The sequence below is a fragment of the Thermobia domestica genome, chromosome 1, assembly GCF_964235325.1.
Source record: "Thermobia domestica chromosome 1, izTheDome1.hap1.1, whole genome shotgun sequence".
Taxonomy (NCBI): Eukaryota; Metazoa; Arthropoda; class Insecta; order Zygentoma; family Lepismatidae; genus Thermobia; species Thermobia domestica.
In genome coordinates, this window is record NC_137454.1 from 394,619,126 (window position 1) to 394,642,497 (window position 23,372).

Genomic DNA, 23,372 nt, shown 5'->3' on the forward strand with positions numbered 1-23,372 from the left:
GGATATCAACATGACAGGACTTTGATTATTATAACAAAGGAAAAATTATGTCGTTTACTTATTTTTAAAAGAAGGAAATGTTTGAATTAAAGAAAATCAAAACGGGGAATAATTAGCCCGGGAAATTAGAAAGGCCAAGAGGATGCTTCCTTTTTCTTGTATGAATTGAATAAAGGGTTAGATTCACTCCTTAATTTTTGTATCATATCATATAGGATTTTTCGGTCTGCTTCTGTTCCCTGTCTACAGTGTGTAAAAAATATATTATTTCTGCAGCAGTATATTTTAATAGGTGGGTGATACCTGTCACCCACGCGCCTAATCGTGCAACAAAATCATACGCGCCTAACGCAGGGTTAATGGACAGTGTGATGAAGAAGACTGAATGACGCATTAAAGACACCACAAATGTCTTTACCTTTTTCGAGATATAAAGGTAACCAGGAAAGTTCTATCGTTTTGAGTGGAGGTCTGTGTTGAATTGGCTATCACACCGTGAGTTGAATGCAAATGGAGATAAGGCGAACGTCAGTCGTTAGTGTATGTATATCTAACACACTATCTTTTTGTGGCAGTTCAACTACACCGCGAACTTGCGTAAGGACAGAATGAACATGGGATCTCCACAGAACGTCATAAGGGCGTGTATGTTGTACGAGTTCTAACTGGGATCAAACGCCGCTGCAATGGAACAGAAGATATGCCAGGCCTTTGGTGAGGGTGTCGTGACTACGCAGACAGTGCAGTGGTGGTTTAACAAATTTAAGGACGGAGACGAAACACTCAAAGACGCAGTACTTGGCGGAAGACCAACACATGTACAAAGGAAGATCTTCAGGCAGCAATTGGGGCGAACAGTAGCCACGCATGTGAGGAACTGGGACTACAATTCCATGTAAGTGGAGAAACCATTGGGAATCACCTCCATCAACTTGCAAAACACTAGGCCTACAAGATGCGTCGGTATGTCCCACATGATTTGACTCCGGGCCAGAAGGCATCCCGAGCAGACACCTCTGTTTCTTTGCTGTCTCGTCTGAAGAAGGTGCCGTTTCTGTACAGGTTGACATGTGATGAGAAGTATGTCCCGTGCGAAGCTGCACGGTGCCGTCATCATTGGTTAGCATCCTATGAAACGGTTCCAAAACAGCCGAAACCAGCACTGCACCAGAAGAAAATCCTCCTGTATGTTTCGCAGACTGCTCTCGCCATCGTACATCGGGAACTGCTACCTGCTAGTCGCAGCATCAATGCAACTGTGTACTATCAGCAGTTAAGCCGTGTTCAAGAAAAACTCAAAACTCTGGATCTAGCACTCTGAATTGCAAAGGGGTATTTTTGTTGCAGGACAATGTTAAGCCCCACGTGGCTACCCGGAACACCATTCTACGCCTTGGATGGGGAAGTACTATTGCATCCGCCGTACTCCCCAGATATTGCACCATCCGATTATCACCTGCTTCATTCCTTGGACAATCACCTTAGAGTACGTCATTTCAAATACCTAGTAGATGTGCAAAATGCACTTGATACCTCCTTCGCTTCACATCCCACCAAGTTCTACCGCGATGGAATCCATTGCCTTCCAGAACGTTGCCAGAAGGTCGTCGATGCTGATGGGGATTATTTTTGATCTTTCAGGTACGTCTTAGGTGACATATCGATGTTCGAAAGTGGTGGGTGAAAAAGCGACAGAACTTTCTTGGTTACCTTTATATAAGAGTGGTATAACATGATTGAGAACTAATTCTAGATTTCAAATAATTAGTTCTCTCGTGTAGAAATTTCTTAAGTATATTTTTTCTTTCTATTACGTTTCTAATTATAGATTTATTGTATTATAGTAACTGTACACAATCTTAATAATAGGCAAATGCTTCTTCTGTAAATAAAATTTAACAGTTGAAAAACTGATCATTTATAAAATGTGTTAGGCACAGTAGCGTATTTAAGGGGCTTCCGGGCTTAAGCCCCCCGAAATTTTATTTACTCTATTAAACTAAATGAAATATCTTGCAGAATTTTCAAGTTTCGAGGACTGAAGTTAGCAAAGCACGCCCCGAAACAAAATCGTTAATATGCCACTGGTTAGGCATATCATTTTTTTATTTTTTATTTTTATCTTTATTTTATTTATTTATTTATTTATTTATTTATTTTCTTACCGTTACAGTAAGTATTAAGAGGGGAAGGTGGTAATAGGCCTATTAAAAAACGTAGATGACAAATTGTTCATGATTCTCTCTTGAAGGCAATTTTGAAATATGTTTCTTGCTCTGTTTCGCTCAGTACCATTGTAGCATATAAATCAAAGGACTTGTAGCAAATACAGCCCTTGTCGCAACATTTTTTGTTTTCAGAAAAATGTATAGAAAGCTCCACGTTCGTGCATATTTTAGAATGTATCAGAGACACGTATAAAGAAACAGATTTGCAGTTTCACATGCTGTGTACTAGAGAAGGCTCTCTTTCCATTCTTCGGAGAAATTTTGTGTTTTGACAAGGGCTATTTTCCGAGTAGTCCTTCGATTGATATTAAAAATGATTATTTTTAATTAGATTATAGACAGACTTAACCATTAGGATTACATACTTGCAGGCAGACAGGATTACATATATATAAATCATTATCAGCTGCTAATATCTACCGTTTGTGTGAAGGTAAGTCTTGGGCCGCGCCGTGATCAGTTACGGACACGACAGAATAAAGTCGCTTATAACTCAGGCACTATTAGTCCTACAATAATATAAGTATACATTTTTTGAAAGAGCATAAAATGACGAAGAAGTTTTAGAGAAAACATTTTTCCGAATTCGAGCTTGTAAAGAATATGTGGCTAAAAAACTGACGTCACACGCAACCAAAACTGAGTAAAAATGAAAATAACAAGAAAACCATTATATTTAGCTCAAAAATGCACTAGAGTTAAATTATAGTAGACAATTAGACAAACAAACTGAAACAAGTTTGGATGTTCTAGCTCCAATGGTTACGGAGATATAGTGAATAATAGAAATGGCTAAAATTTCGGCTTTCTCCCCCTCCTCCATCCCTCCCGTGAAGTGTTTTTTCTGACATTCGGCATTTTCGTGATCAGTGAGGGGTATATATTCAAAAAAAAATATGGGATGCCAAATTGTTACATGATTTGCCCTTAGAACTCAATTTTTAAGGCCCGATGCCTAGACTAATATCTAAGTTTGTACATTAAGTGGAACATAAATGCATAGGTTTAGAAAATCTATAGAACTTCCCACATAAATTTAAATAAATTGCTCTTCTTCATCATATACTATATACAATATTATCTTCATCGCCATTGGTTTCTGCTGCCAGAGGTTTATTGTAGTACTGCTGTGCTTTTCCGGAAAGATTAGTGAATTTCAGACGATATTTGACATCTCTTGCCTTCGGTTGGCTGATGTGGTTTTCTTCAGGTATGGGACGCACTGAACTGTAGACAGCATTTATCCTTTCAAAAAGTGGAAAAACATTTGTGTTTGACCAGTAACGAAAATTCTGTTCATTAACACATCCATTCAGGTGGAAATACGAATCATCAGATATCAAGAGGTTGTCCAGCAAGTCTCCATCGCAATTCACTTTCTCTAAAAACAGTTCTTAAAAGTCTTTTCTAAGCTTTTCGTCAACCAGCTGTAACTGTTGCACAGCTGTGTCTTGTATGGATGATAGTGTAGGTCTTCTTTCAAAATGAAATGCACTGATGTCTGCGACATGTACAGTGTTTTTGCATGGCGATGTAGTGGTAGAGCGTTCACCTCTGGTGCATAGGGTCCCGGGTTCAATCCCAGCTCCCGCCAAGTGAACAAACACCATATGCGTGGGTTTTCTCGGAGTTCTCCCGTTTTCTCCCACTTTCTTCATTCCACCATTTCACTCGTTTCTCATCACAGTCTCCTTTAGCCTAACCAGCATAAACGTGGGACATAAAACTCAAAGATTTCATTTCATTGCATGGCGACGAGCTGATCTTTGAGGACTTTGCTGCAAAGCCTGGCGTACAAGATCGATGTTTTTTGGTGGTCGGACCGTCCTTGAAGGTTCTTCATGCTTCTTGTCTACGACAGAACCAGTTTCTCTCCATTATTTCGTCTATCTGGTAATTGCTTCCCTGTTTGGCACTAAAATGCCGGTCCTGCCCACATCGCATATATGTTTTCATCTTTTTATACTATTTAGTTTTCACTATTCCTTTATTTATTCTTCCGTTTCTTCTATTGTTTTATTGCGTTAGTGTTTTGATCAAATTTTATTATTTATTCTGTGACATTGTTTCTGTTGTAGAACTACGCTTAGTACGAAACAATTTCTCCACTTATTTTAGCTATTTTATTTTCAGCATTCAATAACGTTAATTTAACCTTCGTCAGTGATACAAAGAAGACATACATGGATGTGCCTTATTATACTTTACCTGATGGACTGTATGTAGTTATGTTGACCCTCAACATGGCTTCACCGCTGGAAACAGTCACTAACATAGTCACTAATATAACTGTAAGTATGTGATTATTTATAGAATACATTGCTGGAAAATCCAAAAAAAGAACAGAGCATTGAGGTTCGAATGTGAATTTTCCTTACATATTCCATATAACTTTCAAAGAGTTGTTTCTAATTCAATAAGTACAATTTTTGATAATTTATCCATGGATTTTAGACTTTCATACTATGCTACGCATATGTCGGAAATCTTGTAGAACGGATATGTTCGTCTATCAACAAGTATCAGAGCAAAAGTGGTCAGAGATATCAAGAATGGTTTGTTGCAATCGATTCAGCTTTCAAAGAAAAGGTTCCATCTCCTCTCTTAACCCTGTATTCAAACCCTGTAACTAATATAAATCAACCATTTAAGGTTTCAACGTTTATCGCAATGGAACCAAACTGGTAACATATAGCGACAAAGAGTTTTTTGCAATTCAGCGTCTGAAGAGAACATATTATCACACTTGCAACACTTTACTGAAACCGGAAGTAGTTGAAGTTAACTAGTACTTCCGGTTTCAATACTGATATCCATAGAGCGAAAACGGTAAGAATATCCAAAAACGTATTTTGCAATTGATTCAGGGTACCTATGTGGGGTACCTAGAACCACACACTCTAAATGTTCGCAATGGGTACGTTGGTCCTCCTAAAATTTCTGGAGGGTGAATAGGACTACTTAAATTTTAGAAATTACCAAAAGTAAAAATTCGGTATGATAGTATAGAACCAGCGTATGTACCTCTATAAGTTTGGGTACATACTCGTTCCATTTCATGAGTAAAAAATTGTGCAAAATTCAAATTTTAGAGCGTTTTGACCTATTTTATCCTGTTTGATGAGGCTTTTTTTTTATCTTATATGGTTATACGGTTGAGTTCAGGGTTCTATTACCTTTCATAGGACGTGGAAATCTTCAATTTTGGAAAAGTACATATGACCACTCCTTAAATTTGGGAATTGTCCAAAAACAAAATTTTGATAATTGCTGTCTACGACTCAGATACATATTTTCTGTAAATTTGGTTGATCCACGTTGTACCGTTCTATAGGTAAAAAATTGTCACGTGCTAACTACATAGGTATTTATTGGCCTAAATTATCTCCTTTGGTGAGACTTCACTACAACATATGGTTATGGAGTTGAGTACTGGAGTCTATTATCTTTAATAAGACGAGAGTACATTGATTCATTCCTCTTAAATTTTGGGGGAGGGATAAATTGGACCAGTTCTTAAATGTGGGAGGAATAATCAAAAAGTAAAATTTGGTAACTACTTCCAAAGGACGTGAATATATACCTCCGTAAATTTGGTTGGTCTCTTTGTTCCCTTTTATTGGTAAAAATTGACAAAACATACATATTGCCATGTGTTCATCACATGGTTGGTTATTGACCTAACTTATCTTCTTTTGCACTATACACTCATTTAGTTGAATACATGGTCTGTTATCTTTTAAACGACATGGGTACATTGATAAACTACTGAAATTGTGAGAGGGGTACATAAACCTAGCACTTAAATTTGGAAATTGTCAAAACTAAAAAATCGGTAAATAGTCTCTAGAACTAAGGTATATAGTTGTGTAAATTTCGATAGTTCATGTTGTTTCCTTCTGTGGATAAAAAAGTACTAAAGATCTAAATGTAAAAGTTTTATGATCTTGTAAAAAAGGATAGTCTTATGTAAGCCTCCCAAAACTTAAGATGAGAGAATCAATGTATTCATATCCTATGAAAGGTAATGGACCCCTGTACTTAACCGTACAACCAGTGGTCGAAGTGAGGCGGTATGCGGTGGTATGCCATACCGTCCCTGGTTTTTCAATGATTAAAACATATCGTCACTGGAAAGTAGATGCTAAATACCTTTAATAAATTAATTTTTATGCACAGTACTTGACAAATAGTTTTGCACGTAAAAGGTTTCGTTTCTTATGTAGAAATAATTTCTACGTTGATAACACTTTTCCTACACTGTTAAAAATGGTTTCTTAAATTCGAGAAAATATTCCTCGTATTTGAGAACATTCGTTTCTTATCTGTGCACCGAGTAATACATTCTTAAAAGTGAGATTTCGATTTTCTCAAATCATTTTGAGAAATAATGACTCAAATGCGAGGAATTATGTCTCATTTCTGAGGGTGCAAATGCTTTCTCAAATTTGAGAAAAAATGTATTTTTTCTTAAAATTGAGAAAGTAACATTTGAGGAAATGAGACGTATAGCCCCAATTTTGAGAAACACATTTCTCAAAAAGATTTGAGAAATATCTCCCTCAAAAGCGAGAAACGGTGCACAGAAACAAGGTTCTTAAATACGAGAAGACGGAAAAGAATATAAACAAAATATAAACCTGCAAAAAAATTCAAACTATTAGTACACCCAGAATTTATATTAAATAAACACCTACAGTTATAGATATCTTTTAAAACATAACATTTTAATCTTCACTTGAATTCATGAAAATTCCACGAATACCACGATGACATGTATTTTAGGTGCGTTACTTATTCCTACTGCATCAGAAAGTTGAACATTTTTCTTTTCATCACTGTCCACTTTCTCAAGACTTTTCTTTTTCATCGACGTGGTTTACTCAAGATTGTCCCGTTTGATCCAACATTATACCAACTTCTTGATAATTCAGATTCAACAATTATCCGTCTACTTCAGAATAACAGAACAATGTCTGCTGGAGTGTAACGTCCCACGCTTATGCTACGAGGCTCAGGGAAACGTTATGATGATCATGAGCGAAAATGCTGTAATAAAGAAAGTGAGGGAATCCCGAGCAAACATACATAATATGTTTACTCACACTGCCCACTTGACGGAGGTGGAATCAAACTAGGGACCCCATGCATCGGAGTTTAGTTCTACCACTGAGTTATCGCAGTCCAATATGTCTACTTCTCTACCATAAAAAAAGTTACCTACATGAGAAACACCGTGTTCGTGGGTTTTTCCAGGATTTTTCAGTTTCCTTCTACAAGAAACGCACGCAGGAATTTATTTCGGAGATGCTCCAAGTTCAATACGAGGACAAATTGTATTAAAACATGTAAAATTGTACCTAAAATTAGATAAAATTTACATAAAAGTAGCGATTTCGGGGAAGGTCCGGAGCTCCAGGAATCACCCCCTACCTTCCACCTTCTTCATTACTGCAGGGGAATGTGACAGTTTGTGCCCCTCATAAATGTGCTGAAACTCCACTGCTAGGATTCAATTCAGATTGGAAACAAGGTCACAAACCCATGCAAAAACTGCCAAGAAACGTACGTCCACATTTTCATTACACCATTATTATCCATCTCTATCACTGTCTCTCTTAGCCTTGGAGCACAATTCTGGGACGTTGGGTTAAAAAAAAATAAATGAAATCTTTGAGTTTTACTTCCCACAGTTGTGTTGGATAGGCTAAAGGAGACGATTATGATGAGAATGAAAAAAAATAGTGGAATGAAGAAAGTGGAAAGAAATGGGAGAACCCCGAGAAAATCCATGCACACTGTGTTTATCCAACAGCAAGCCCACTTGCCGCGAGCTGGAAATCCTGGGATCAAACCAAGGGCCTCATCGCACCAGAGGTTAGCGCTCTACCACTGAGCTACCGCAGCCTCTACGTTAAATCAAGAGCAAATGCGTACAGTACTATGTCATAAATAACCAGCAAACGCGTGTCATTAAAACGATTACTTTTAGTGAAAGAACGGAGGCGCCAAGCTATGCTAGGTGATCAGTACAAAGTACCTTTGTATTACAATTCCATAATAATAAATGACACTTTTGTAACGCTGTTTCTAACTACACAGATGACTTATGTATTCTTTGTTTCCGTACATAAGCTATTTTGCACATTATAACGAATGACGAAGGGTGTAAAACATTGACATGCCTCCCCGTTCTATTGTAATATAGAAAACAAAGTGTCCTACGGGGCTCTAACCCGCCTTCACTTGTTATTGCTGCACTCGTTATTATGTAAATTGAGTACTGAGCTTTGATACATAAAGAGCCAACCTGACTATATAACCTTATGAGGGGGGGGGGGGTCAGCGTTCTACACTACAGTACTTTTGCTATACTACAGTATACTACAGTAACTTTTAGTCTATGGTAGTGTTTACAATTCCCCCAAACTTACGTTCGAAAGTTGATATGTACGCTGCTCCTCGCCGCTGTCACATGACGTGTATTCATACGCCACCTCAGCTGCATCACCTATTGCGTACTCATATCCATTCGCACTCTGCTACAGCTGAAATCCTTTATCTCCTTTCCTGAATAGTAATTAAGCCCTAATAATATTACAAACTAGTAAAACATAGTAATATTATTTCGGTAAGATTGTTATCGTTGTTTTTTAAATCATCTATGATATTGAAAATCACGCACTATTCCATTCTCATTTTTAAGAAGTGAGAAAATCTCATAAATGGGAACCTGAAAATTTGCCTTGAGCTCATAAATGAAAACACATTTGGAAATAATGAGACATTTTTCCTCAAATATGAGTAAAAATTACTTATTTTGTTTTGAACATGCATTTTTCTCATTTCTGAGCAAGGAAATTTTTAAGAGTGTACCTTTTGTTTTTAAAATGGGGTGTCTGCAAAGAAGTTCACCTAGTTTATATTTGGGTGTGCCATATTGAATTGTTTCTTCGTTATGTATGTGTGTCTTCTTAATGCATATAAATGTCGTGTTTTGAGCATGGGTGGGTTTAAGAGTTGTTTGCTGTGGGACCTTCCAGGTGTTTGGAATACCCCACAATCGAGTGAGGGACCGGGAATTTTCCCGCAGGAAATTATTAACATCCTCATTCGATTCTTGAGCATTTTTGTGTATAATTCCCTATAATACAACATAAGGGGATATATTTTAAAGAAACTTGGGGGGATCAAAGTCTCTCCATGTCCTCCCCCGCGTTAGCACAGAGAAGCTCTAGAATAGTTTTCAGTCATTGTGTAAATAGAAATGCAATCTTTTAGGCAACATACCTTCACTGCATTTCAACATTCAGGTAGCCGATATGTCAAGTCAAAATCGTAATAAAACATACTTCCTTTTTTTTTTTATTTGGAAGGGCCATTATGTCAAACTCTATACATATTACTTTATTAAACTCTAAACCAGGTTGTCAGTATTCAAGAAAATAGAGCAGTGCGTATCAAGGGGTCTTCACAATACGCTGCTAATTTATTGTGTTACGTTAAGACTGGAGCAATCGGTCCAATCATTGTCGCGTTGGTTAGTAACATCATATAATAATAGCCTACTGCTTTCAATTACAACTGGATTTGGCAAATACAAATTTCAAAGCTAATCGACGAAGCAACAACTCTTGAAGGGACTCACTATGATTCCAGTTGAAAGTCAAATAACAAAGAAATTGATGTAGTATTTACTGGAGAAGAAAAAGACGACGACATCGACGATAAGTTACTTTGTCTTGGGTCAAATGAACAGTACAAAAGATAGCAAATCTTGTTTAACATATACGAAGTGTTGTATTGTATTGTTATGAAGTGGATATTATTTTTGTTCCCTTGTTTAATGAAATATCTCTGTAATTGATTTGTATAGTTCAAGTTGGCATAAAATAATTTATTTATAGTGGATAGAGGATTCTCAGCTAAATAATTGGCTCCACAATTTACTTTTTCCCAGGCCCCACAATGGGCATTTCCACTATTTTCTTTTTATGCCGCTATAAAATAAGTACTTTAACTATAGCTGATTACGAGGAAGCACTTCCTTTCCTCATATATTGATTGTAACTAGTCTAATTTTGCGATTGAACTTAGGTCTTTTACTTGTGCGCTTAAAACAATGACCGCTATGTTTGTACGTCATTTATCGGTTCAGAACCTGTATTTCTTAACGCTATGACCGAGTTTGACAGAACATAAAATTGTCAACTGTTGAAGAAAGGTTTGTATTTTAGTAGATACTATACTCTCACCCTATATTATATATTAGTAGATAGCACTAGCACAGATTGAGATAGGAAAGGAAAGATAGGGAAGGTCTTTCGATCATTCCATATGATCTCTGATGTCAGCAGACTTCAGTTCTTGAAAATGTACAGTTCTTGCATTATTTGAAATAGGGCACCTAAATCCCATTTCTCGCATCGGAAGTAACAGACGTAGACCCCCGGGTGAAAATGTCTGCGGCGCTCAGTAGGTAAACGACTTAGGAAAAGATACGATGCATGTTTTTCAGATCTGTATGATGTTGTTAATATAATAAAACGAAGAATAAAAGAGCAACAAAACATAAGATCTGGTTGAAAAATCAACTATTTGTCTATCTTTTGTAATGAATTATTTGAATATAGTCTAATAGCTAAGGACAGTATTAATTTGGAAGATCAATCATGATCATAATATATTAATGTGAGGAACAGAAGCTACTCTGAACTAATAAAAGAAAATTCCCAAGTGTAAATATGTCCTGGGAGTATTTTTGAACATATGCAAAAGTTATGGAACCATTTAAACATGCAATCTTTATTAAAATAGAGTAAAAAGGCAACAAAGACCTGTGTAATACAGGTATGCTTGATTGGTTGGATTTGAATGTAGTGTTTCTTTCAACACCGAGCACATGTGGTTCATCGTGGAATCGGTGCCACGTGATCTCGCACTGCAAATTGTAATATGTCTTTTGGTATTTTATTTGTTGCAATTGCTTCTTAATGACACTCTTTCAGATTCCAAGTAAAATTATTCTGCATTACTACGTGAATAATATGTTTGTGGTATGTAAATTCTGAAATATGATATTTTTTTAAATCGTAAGATCTTCCATTTTTTTTTCTGAAAAATCTGGCAACCCTAAGCTTACAGTGGGATCCGAACTACTACTCAGTTTTCACCCCCAAAGATGTGGTCCACCATCCGGACTCGAAGACCGAACTCCTTGCTTACAAAGGTGACGAGGGTACTGAATTATCCACGGAGGACACCTGATAGAAATACTTTGTACTGATATTGCATACTAGCGTATATTTTATTTTAGGAGTTACTTCAGAACAGTGCTTAAAGTGAATCAGATGAGGTGACGGTATGGAAGAAATATGACCACTTAGAGCAGTAATTTTAACAGAACCCTAAAGAGCATCTCTACTCCTGACATTTTTGCATCATTTTTGGCGTGGAAAATCTATAGAAAGACACACACACAGAGAGAGAGAGAGAGAGAGATAGATAGAGAGAGAGAGAGTGAGGACAAATATGTAAATATTTTACTCTCCATTATCATCAGCCTGTTATGTTTAAATGAATCCCAAAGTAAAGTCCGGGTAGGAAAATTTTTGTCCACGAGCTTTCAAGTCGAAAATGGCCTGAAACAAGGAGATGCGTTGTCGCCATTATTATTTAACTTCGTTCTGGAATACGCTATAAGGAAAATCAAAGATAGCAACCAGGGTCTACAGTTGAACGGTATTCACCAGGTTATGGCATATGCTGATGATGTAAATTTAATAGGGGATGATAGGAGAACAATAGAAAGAAATGCAGAGATATTAAACGCTTGCAGAGACATGGGTTTGGAAGTAAATGTAGAGAAAACTAAATACATGGAAGTGCGTCGGGACCGGAATACAGCAAATTATGGATGCGTTAAAATATTAAATAATACTTTTGATAAAGTGGATAGCTTCAAATATCTAGGATCAATATTAACAGAGGAAAATCATATTCACGAAGAAATTAAATCTCGACTCAAAGCAGGGAATTCGTGTTACTATTCGGTTCAAAATATCTTATCGTCGCGAATTCTGTCGAGGAATTTGAAGCTTAAAATATACAAAACGATAATTATGTCTGTTGTTCTGTATGGCTGCGAAGCATGGTCACTTACTCTGAGGGAAGAACATAGACTGAAAGTATTTGAGAACAAGATCCTGAGACGAATATTCGGACCCAATACGAACGGGAATGGGGAATGGCGGAAACTTCATAACGAGGAACTATATAATTTATACGGTTTACCCAACATTGTTAGGGTCGTCAAGTCTAGGAGGCTTAGGTGGGCGGGTCATGTAGCTAGAATGGAAGAAAGTAGAAACGCTTTCAAAGTTTGGACTGGAAGACCAATCGGAAAACGACCATTAGGAAGACCTAGGCGCAGATGGGAGGACAATATTAAGATGGATCTCGCAGAGATTGGAATACAAAGTAGAAACTGGATGCAGTTAGCTAAGGATAGAAGTCAATGGAGAGCTTTTGTGAACGCAGCATTGAACCTCCGGGTTCCATAGGCCATAGAGTTAGTTAGTTAGTTAGTTATCATCAGCCTAACAGAAATAAATATTTAAAGAAAACTATTCAATGAATGTTGTTTTCTGTTGTATTTGTGTTTTCTTTTCGTCTCGTTTTCAAGGCTTTGTAGGCAATCTCGTCTCGTCTCTAGTATCTAGTATTTAATGATTCTTTAGAATCTCATTTTCAGTTCCAAAAGCTTGTGATCTCGTCTCTTCTCGTGGTCAACACTAATTTTCTTATAACTGAAAACACAGATGTCCAAACAATGTGAAAAGAATAGAGTCTTGAATTTAGAAAAGAGTCTTGTTAATGACAGGGGAAGATCCAGCTTAAACACTTTAGGTGGGCGGTACGGCAGAATTTTTTGAGGAGGGAGAAGGAAATTGCTCGCACAAATGTTGAAAAGATCAAAAGCACAAATTCTGCCATTGAATAGGGTGATAAGGAACTGTAATTTATTTTCGAAACATCAGCAACGAAATATTTGATAGTACAAACATATTTGATGACAATGCTACGTCGTACTTATTTCTATGTGTAAAATCCGTTTTTTTCTACACGTAAATTACAATTTAAATCAGTTATTTTTACCGGTATGCCATACCGGCCAATTTTCTAACTTTCGACTCATACCGGGTTACTTTAAGCACTGCTTCAGAAGGACGAAAAGATAAACAATTACACAAGTGAAATCACTACACTGAGTTAAACACATTAAAATTTGTAAAGACTTCAAAGTACAAATGATCTAATTTAGTTCAAGTTAATTCATTGAGTTAGAAATACAGCGACTTAATTTATTTTGCATATCAATAAAAGAAGTGAATAAATATACCAATCATTTGAGTTCACTCTGGCTCTTAACCATTCATGCATATACATATGCAGAAAATAATTAATTATAATAAAGGGTTCACATTTATGTTTCCTGAGTTTGTAATTAATAAGAAGAGATCTACATAAATGTTTCCCAATTCGCCCTCTTGTAGGGACTGTTAATTCCTAGCAGCCCTCCGTGAAATCAAATATGATTCTTCTTTAAAATATGTTTCACATATAATTAAATCAAAACGACAAATTCCAATTTCACAACAGTAAGTGTGTTATTTATAACAGTGTAGTATTCTTGTAAAGGGAGATATTCGAAAAAATGCGATTACACCAGTCAGGCCTAATATTATGAATTTAAAATTCATCTAATATGAAGGATTTTTCAGCTTAAGTTAATAATTTTGTTGTTTTTTTTCTTTTATCTTTTGGTATTCTATTCTTCTCAATTAGTTGAAACTTGGCTCATGTTTGTTACAAATACCCCAGGTGTCAGCAACACGATAAGAAAGTTCAATGAAAACAAAATGTCCTGCGGACCCTTATTCAGTCTTTCGCCTTCCCCGTGGTCCACGGACCACGTATTGGGAAACACTCTTTGTCTAGATAATTTGAGATACGAGGAAATTTCATGAATTTACACGATTTGGGCATTTTTTGCTCCTAAATTTATTTTTTATTGACTTTGATTTAAACCTTTTAGAAAATACTTTATTTAAATCATTATTCAGACCACATTGGTTTAAATTAGCCAATCCTAGTACGGCCATACTATACTCCTGCCGTTTCTCTCCATTTTGTGCAAATGCTGCTAGTTCTATAGCTTACATCTTTTATCCCTCCATTTTCTTGCAGTATTGATCCCAAGTACTTCAATTTCCTCTTCTTCGTCAATTCGTATTATTGTATAGTCGATTACACTTCTCCCGAAAGATCTTGGTTCTACTAATTCTAAGCTCTCCAATGCTCCTCTCCAGGTTGCAGAGCTGCCTTGGTCTCACTCAGCAGCACGATGTCATCTGCAAATAGCATATTCCAAGATGCTAACTCTTGCATATCCTTCGTAAGCTAGTCCATCATAATTGCAAAAAGGTATGCCCAGGCTAGACTAGATCCCTGATAAAGTCCCACTTAAACTGAGTCGCACTTAAGTTGCACTGAAACCCTTCTGTTATTCCACACGCGTTCCTCACTTCTGTCTAGTGCTCTCAAACGGGTCGGGTTACGTGTCGGGTCGGGTCAGGTCAACTCGGGTCGGGTTGTCGGGTCGGGTCAATCGGGTCAGCTCGGGTCGGGTCACTCGGGTCGGGTTGTCGGGTCGGGTCAGTCGGGTCAGTTCACTTTGGTCAACTGAGTTTAGGTTGAGCTTAAACTCGGGTGGAGTCGAAAACTGCTGTTTTTCACTACCTGCCTAATTAAAAATAGCAATTTTCAATTGATTTTATAGAAACCATAAATCTATTTTGAACACTTGCAGCTGGTGTTTTTATGGTAAATGCTTATTTTTGTACTTGTGTGTACTTTAATTTTTAAATGTGGAAGATTGATTTTACCAATCGACTGTAATATTAATATCTACGCCAATATGGAGTCTGGATTTAGAACAAAACTAGAAGTTGTTTAAACAAGGTCAAAAGAAAGATTGGATATGGACGACCAAGCCCAAGCAGGGCTGCAGTGGCTCAATGGTAGAGAATTCATCTCTGGTGCATGGTGTCCATGGTTCGATCCCAGCTTGTGCTAAGTAGGCTTTGTTGTGGAGAAACGCCGTGTAGTGGTGTAGTGGGTTTTCTCCGGGTTCTCCTGTTTCCTCCCACTATCTTCATTCCACCATTTCATTCATTTCTCATGGTCACCATATCCCTTAGCCTCGGTGCAGAATCGAGGGACCTTAAACTGAATATTTCATTTTATTTCACCAAGCCCAAGGACATCGATACAAGAACAAGATAAAGATTGGATATGCAAGACGAATTGCATAGTAATATTGCTCTTGGCCTTGTTTTGGTGATCACCAAGTAGCGATGAGCGTATTTTCTTTCTTTCCGTATAGTATGAAAGACCATAATCAAAATCACACTTGGTCTTCATTTGTACCGATGAGGCGAGCATTCTTGGCTCTTGTATAGCATGAAAGACCACCAAGATTACGAAATGCAGGACCAAGACTTGACTGCAAGACAAAGAATAAGACGCAGTATTGATGACCAAGACCCAGGCACGTAGCCAGGATTGCGTGAAGGGGAGGGGGGGGTCCGTGACATGAAATATTGTGGTCATCACACCAGGGGCTCGATCATTCTAAACAATTTTACTGGAATATATATTGGTTAGTTTAGCCAGGATTTCGTAACGGGGGGAAGGGGCTTGACATGAAATTCTGAAGGAGCTCGATCAATCTAAACTATTTTACTATCAACATATATTGTTTTGTGAGGATATGTTGGTAAGTATTTTAATAAACTATGAAGAAATCTCAAGTAAAATTTTAAAAAAAAAGTATTGAAAAAGATTATACAATATTTACATCCTTCCTCTATTTATTCAAATATAATAATTTTCCTTTCATTATGAAATCAACTATTATAAAAAGTACATATTCACTATTATAAAAAGTACATACCTACTCAATAATGTCTTGTAAAATATTCTGCAGTATCTGCGTTCCTTTTTCTGTTGAATCAAATGTTAACAGAACTTTCTTTCCACATATATTTTTGTTTTTATTATTCCGTCAACTACTGTCTGTTTCAAATGACAGGTTAAAGGAGCAGTAGAAAATTGGTTTTGAAATAACATGTTTGATATTGCAAAGATGCGATGACGAAAAATTATGATAAAAAATGTCCACGCTGTTACACAACGGCACTATGCTTTCGGAAGCTTGAAATCTCCCTGACTAGTAGCAGAAATTCTGAGAATTCCGCAACTTTTCTAGAAATTTCAAATTCCTTGACTCTTCCAGGATCACCTTGTAACCATGTATTGCAAGTAATACAAATTTACTCATAAGAAAGAATAACCAAAAGCTTCCTTTAGTTTATTTTTAACGCTGATCCTTCTTTTTCTCATTTCATTTTGTTTCAGCCTTCCTTAATTTCTTAATTTTTTTCATTTCTGGTCTCAAAGGGGGGTCCGGACATCCCCCCTTGGCTACGTGCCTGCAAGACCCAGGGAGCGAATTGTTTGAATTTCATTTGTTGGGGAGCTCCTTCGTGGCTAAGCGGTTAGCGTACGCGCCATTGGCGCGGGGGACCCGGGTTTGATTCCCGGCGGGAGCTCAAGTGGTTCGGAGTCCACGTTAATCAGTAGGTCCACGTCTCATATAGCCTCGCTGCTGAACGGGACGTTAAACTCAAAATCAACTCAATTTCATTTGTTGGGCTGAAAGTGATGAAATAAAATTAATACTTTATAATTAAATATCATACTATATTTTTAAATTTTAAATTACAAAATTCATATTATGTATCTTCTTATGTGCAACTATATATACACTGTAAAATACGTTTTAATTACCGAGAAAGTGGCACGGGTCCCGGAATCATAAAAAAACTATTTTGGAATGAAAGTTGAAGGGTTGGAAAAAATCACAGGTGTTCTCCTGTTTCCTCAACCCTTATCATTGTAGTTAAACGATTTCCTTTTGTCTCCGCCAAGAGACTCTTGCTACTTACTGCCTTCCGAGAAGACTCCCTGCCGTCCGAGCAGATGAGAACACTGACCTTGAAGAAAAATTTCGTCACATAGAACTAAAGCAAGAAAAAAAATAAATTTCTCCCACGTCGGACATTGGTATCAGTTATAAAAAGAAATAACCAAACCTCAAAAGTGCCAAATGTTCATTAAGATGCATATACAAATCCCCCGCTTGATCTAGCTAGTGGTTAACGTGTAAGACTTCGGTACACGTGGTCCGGGTTTAATTCCCAATGGGAGTGCATTTTGGCGTTCACCCAGTGTCGTGACCATAGTGCTCTCAAACGGATCGGGTTGACCCGACCCAACCCGACTCGGATCGGGTCAGCTCGGGTCGGGTTGTCGGGTCGGGACAGTCGGGTCCACTCGGGTCGGGTTGGGTCAATCGGGTTAGGTCGGATCGGGTCAATCGGGTCAGCTCGGGTCGGGTCAATCAGGTCGAATCACGGTTCGGGTCAGTCGGGTCGGGTCGGGTCATCGGGTCGGGTCAGTCAATTCGGGTCACGGGTCGGGTCAGGTCGGTCTTCAACCCGACCCGACCCGACCCGTTGAGAGCACTACTTCTGTCCTACATCCATTATGCATATATTGAATTATACAGAGGTATGTGTACGCAACAATTGCTTCTGTGCACATCAAATAACATTGCGTGGCACAATATCATGCCCTTCCTCTAGGTCAATGAAAACCATGTGTAGTTTCTTCTGATATTTTCTGTACTTTCCTATTAGCATCCTAAGTGCAAATAATGCATCCGTTGTCGATCGTCCTGGTTCTCTGCTATTTCGGTCCTTTCCCTCAATCTTGCTTATATCACTCTCTCCCATAGCTTCATCGCATGGCCGATAAGTTTTATTCCCCTGTAGTTGCTACATTCTTTCATATGTCAATCGTTTCGAAAACCTGCACAACGTAGCTACTTCTCCATTCTTATGGCATATATCCTGTTTTCAATATCCTATTTAAAAAGTCGAGTAAACCACTTCAGTCCTTCTTTAGCTAAACTTTTCCATGCTTCGCTAGGGATATTATCCGGTCCTGGGAGCTTACCACTTTCCATCTTTTTCATGACATTTTCTAGTACTTCTACCATAGACACACACAACTGACTCATCATTAATGGGTAGAGTTTCGCAAGTTCCCCTCGGATTTTCTTCATTGAGAAGTTCCGGAAATACTCCTTGCAACACCTATTTATCTTCTCGCTTGGGCAGAACCTCATTATCTTCATCATTCCTGCAGCGTACATACAAAATATATTTCTCTCTTATATTCCAAAGTTTGTATATCTTTTTTCCTGTTTTGTTTTCAGGTAGTTGTAAATCCATCATAACCCTTGCGTTCTACTACCCTAACTGCATTCTTGGCGTTCTTCTTCGCTTTCTTGTAATCCTTCACGTTTTGTTGGTTGCCAAAGCTCTGCCATTTCTGGTAATGGTTCTTTCTCTCCTTCACAGCTGCTTAAGCTTCATTATTCCACAACATGTTTTGTTATTAATGAGGCCTCCTCTTTTGAGTTCTCCACAACTTTCCTTGCTGTTTCCCTGAGTCCCACTGATATTGGTCCATTCTTCCACGTGCATCTTTTTCCTTCATTTGCAGTACAGGGCGAATCTCTTCAGTACTTGCCCCATGTAGTTTGCATCTCTTTATTCGAACAGGAACATCTTGTCGTTTTATTCCTACCTTTTCCTTAATGCAGAAATCTGCTACTACGAGATCATGATGCTCCGTTAGATTATCATCATCTAGTATTACTTTCCATTCCTTTACATCACGTAACTTTTGTCGCCTGTATAAGATGAAGTCAATCTGAGACCTTGAGATACCATTCATATATGTAATATTGTGTTCTTTTTTCTTCTCATAGAAGATATTCAGGATACAAGATCATTTGCTTCCGCCACTTGTAGTATGTTCTCACTTTCGTTATTTCTGTCTTTCTATCCATATCCTTCAGGTATTCCTTCAAATTCTTATCTTAATCGTTCTTCTTACCCATTTACATATGCTAGAACCAGTTTTTCATGTAACGAACAATTCTGGAGAGTCTAGCTCCTCTCAAAATTATTGCTTTGTCTCTTCGTCACAGTTAATTTGTGGTTCATAGGCGCTGATTATATTCAAGATTTGTCTTTCTCCTTGCACGAACTTTACAATAATTGTGTCTCCTACTCTCTTTGTGTCCATCAATTTATCCTTCTTATTCTATCCAAGACACCATTCTTTCTGTTGCTCTTCCTCGTGTATATAAGCTTGTATCTTTTTTTTTTTTTTTATCTTGAGCTCGTAGCTGTCACCTGTGAAAGTCCCAACGTTCCTATTCTGATCTACTGTTTTTAAACTCGTTTCTTTACCCCCTTCCGTCCATTGTTAAATGGTAGCTCTTGCTCATTTCTCTGCCTTAAGGCAATCGGTTCCCGCATCGCTTCTGGGGTACGCTCTAGTCTTTTTCTCAGTCACATTTCTTTCAAAATCCACATTTGATTCAACAATTGTTTAACAACCGCCTGCGTGCCTAATGTCAACCCCAAACCTAAAGGATCTAAATTTTCCGTCGGGATTTTATTCCCTACTTTCGAAACATTACTGCTACTAAAATTTACCAAACTACTGTTAAATTTACAAAAACTACTACTAAAATTTAGAGAACTGGGACTAAATTTACTGACCTATCAAGTCAGAAGTAAGACACATTAGGCACGGAGTTCCACAAGGATCAATATTAGGTCCTATACTTTTCCTTATATACATTAACGATCTTCCCGATTATATAGTTCCAAACAAAAGCGTACTTTTTGCGGATGATACAAACATTTTAGTTGAAATTCCAAATAACATTTGCTCCGAGGAATTCATCTTTAAGAACACGACAGATAAAATTGCACAATGGATAAAAGCAAACCAACTTAACTTAAATACAGCGAAAACAATTATAATGAGTTTCAATGAAGGAAAACTGAACTCTCTAAATATACATCAAATACGTATAGACGGGGAACTCATGCGGATATCTGACACTTGTAAATTTTTAGGGTTAAAATTAGACTCTAAGTTAACATGGGATGATCACGTGAATGATTTGTTGAGAAAACTAAGCGCGAAAATATATCTTATACGTAAAGTTAGTAAGATTCTAACTACAGAAACATTGAAAACAATTTATTTCGGATTGATCCAGTCGATTCTATCGTATGGAATCATTTTCTGGGGTAACACCTGTTATGCGAAGAAAGTATTTACAATGCAGAAGAAAATGTTACGAATAATGTTATCAGTTCCGTTTCATACACCAAGTAGACCACTGTTTCAGAAACTTAAAATATTACCATTGCCGTGTATATACATTCTCGAAACAACATCATTCATACATATGAATAAAAGAAACTTTCAACTCAATTCGGGCCTACACCAATATAACACAAGAACAACCAATCATATTCATATACAAAATTTCCGTCTAACAAGAACTCAAAATTCGTTACACCACATAGGAATAAAACTTTATAATAAATTACCAGATCGTGTCAAACGAATGCCAGGCTTGCAGTTTAAAAGACACCTCAAGTTACTGTTACTTAAACATCTTTTCTATGGTTTAGATGAATATCTTCAGTGTGATCTTTCTTTGTAATGTAAATATTAAGATTTATTTGAATTTTGAAATATATAAAATAAGGTACAATTTATAATTTCTCTAAAAATACACTTTTAGTTTTATTGTTACGTATATATTTTGTATTATTATTATATATATTGTATTATTATATATTATTTTTTAAATAACTGTATTATTAATTGTAGCGTTTCTTGTAATTATTATTATTATTAATTGTAATAGTAACTGTATCTCTTGACGAAGCCATGAACGCTAAGTTCTTACGGCGGAAAATGAAATAAATAAATAAATAAATAAAAGTAACGACCTCTCTATGTATTTTATTAACATTTTAAAAAATGTATGTTTGGTCTTAGAATTTTAAAATCCAAACAACTACTATCCGTAGTTAACGATTAATCTTAATTTTTCGCTGTAAGTGATAACTTTACTATTTTAATTTAATAAATTTCTTGTATATTACTAATGTCAAATAATCATATTTATGTATGTAGAGGGTACAGAGTGTCACTTTAGACTCCTGTTTCCTATTGGACCTCAATTTCTCGTCCCCCCTCTCCCAAAAAACTTCGCACGTTAATTGTGTTTGTAACCAGATGCATAAACGAGACACAACTGAGCTAGCGATTCATCGCTGATATCGTGATACAGGTACCTACAACTTACTAATAATCATTGCAGTAGTAGACAACACAAATCATCTCCACCACACTTGCACTTCCACGTGTGCAAACTAGGGATGGCCAGAACCGGTTCCTGGTGGAACCGGTTTTCGGGTCTGAACGGATCCGGTTCCGGAACCGTTTTTTTCGGATCCAGGTCTGGAACCGGTTCTTCGGATCTAGATCTGGAACCGGTTCCCAAGATCCGGTTCTAGAACTAGATTTTCGGATCCAGGCCTGGAACCGGTTCCAGAACCGGTTGTGAAAGCCGGATCTTCAAGAACCGAAAATTTGTGACTATTCCTACGCTAAACCCGAGCTGCTGGCAGGCTGTGAACAGTGTGCTAGATGAAATGGTGGAATCGACAGGCAGGCGCCCAGGCGGCGGCCGCTTATCTTATTTGGCTAAATAAACTGGGTAACTGACAAACTCATTTGGCTAAACACCCACTGGTGGACCAAAATGTTTTTCTGGGGGCACAAGCGGGTCTGGGCGGGAGGGCACAAGCGCATGGTCCTCTTTGCAGTGTTTTGAAGGTGAACTTTGTGCCTCCTGTACGGGTCTTTGGGGGCTTTCAGATCAAGGTCTGGAACCGGTTCCTAAGATCCGGTTCTGGAACCGGGTTTTCAGATCCAGATCTGAAACCGGTTCCTTAGATCCGATTCTGGAACCGGGTTTTCGGATCCTGGTCTGGAACCGGTTCCTAAGATCCGATTCTGGAACCGGGTTTTCGGATCCAGGTCCGGAACCGGTTCCAGCACCGGTTCTGAAAACCGGATCTCCGAGATCTCCGAGAACCGCCGGAACCGGAACTCTGTGGCCATCCCTAGTGCAAACACAGTGTCCCCTTTCGTGCGAGTGGTTCCGCGTTCAATTTCCGCTGGGGACAACACTCGATCCGAAAGGTGTAACAGCTTTCCATTCTAAGTGACCTTTTCCCTGGATTTTCCTCATTCACGCCAGGCTAATGCCGGGATGGTACTTAACCTTATGGTCCCAGGCTGCTTCCTTCCTTCCTTTCCTTTCCCCGGATAGTGTGCTCGCCAATGGACATCATATGGCGGGCTAACATAGCCATAGACGCCGAAAGCCCAGAAATCTAATTCGTAATCCTAATCCTAACATGTGCAAAGACGCGGATATCTGTAAAACCTTAAGTGTACAGTGGATGTACTTCTCATAAAACCATATTCTGTACCAGTGTAGGATCCATATTGTATTTGTATGCGTAAATATATAGTTGCTTACGTGTGCACCACTTGTATTAATTTACATGTCAATTATGCAATGCTTTTGTGCGGACTATGCACCCGTTCTATAGGAAACAGTATTGGCTCTGAGTAATGGGTTTAAGGGGGCATCAAGTATTCACATATAAATATTCCAAGAAAACTGTCTGCTTATTATTTTGTTACATTAAGACGTATTCCAGTCACACAATCTCATTAATTACTTTCAATCTTAAAAATGAAAAAATGAAATGAAATCTTTGAGTTTAACGTCCCACGATTATGCCTCCTAGGCTAAAGGAGGCGGTGATAATGAGCAATGAATAAAATGGTGGAATGAAAAAGTGGGAAAACCCCAAGGAAACCCACGCATACGGTGTTTGTCCACAACAAACTTCATTTGGGGGCAGTAGGGTTTGAACCCGGGACCCTATGCACCAGAGGTGAACCTTCTACCACTAACCCACCGCAGCACTTTCAACGTTAATTAGTTATCTAAGTACTCCAGGGTTTAAAAGACCCTAGCGTGTAGTTTGTGTA

At 37.8% G+C, this 23,372-nt stretch overlaps 1 protein-coding gene across 1 annotated transcript in view; it reads left to right on the forward strand.

The window, feature by feature from the left end:
• LOC145665344 (polycystin family receptor for egg jelly-like) overlaps positions 1 to 23,372 on the forward strand; it is a 177,175-nt gene that overhangs the window by 35,633 nt on the left and 118,170 nt on the right. Inside the window, exon 8 of the mRNA XM_081732644.1 lies at positions 4,362 to 4,519. Coding sequence (XP_081588770.1) covers positions 4,362 to 4,519 — 158 coding nt within the window. The remainder of the gene's footprint in view (positions 1 to 4,361; positions 4,520 to 23,372) is intronic.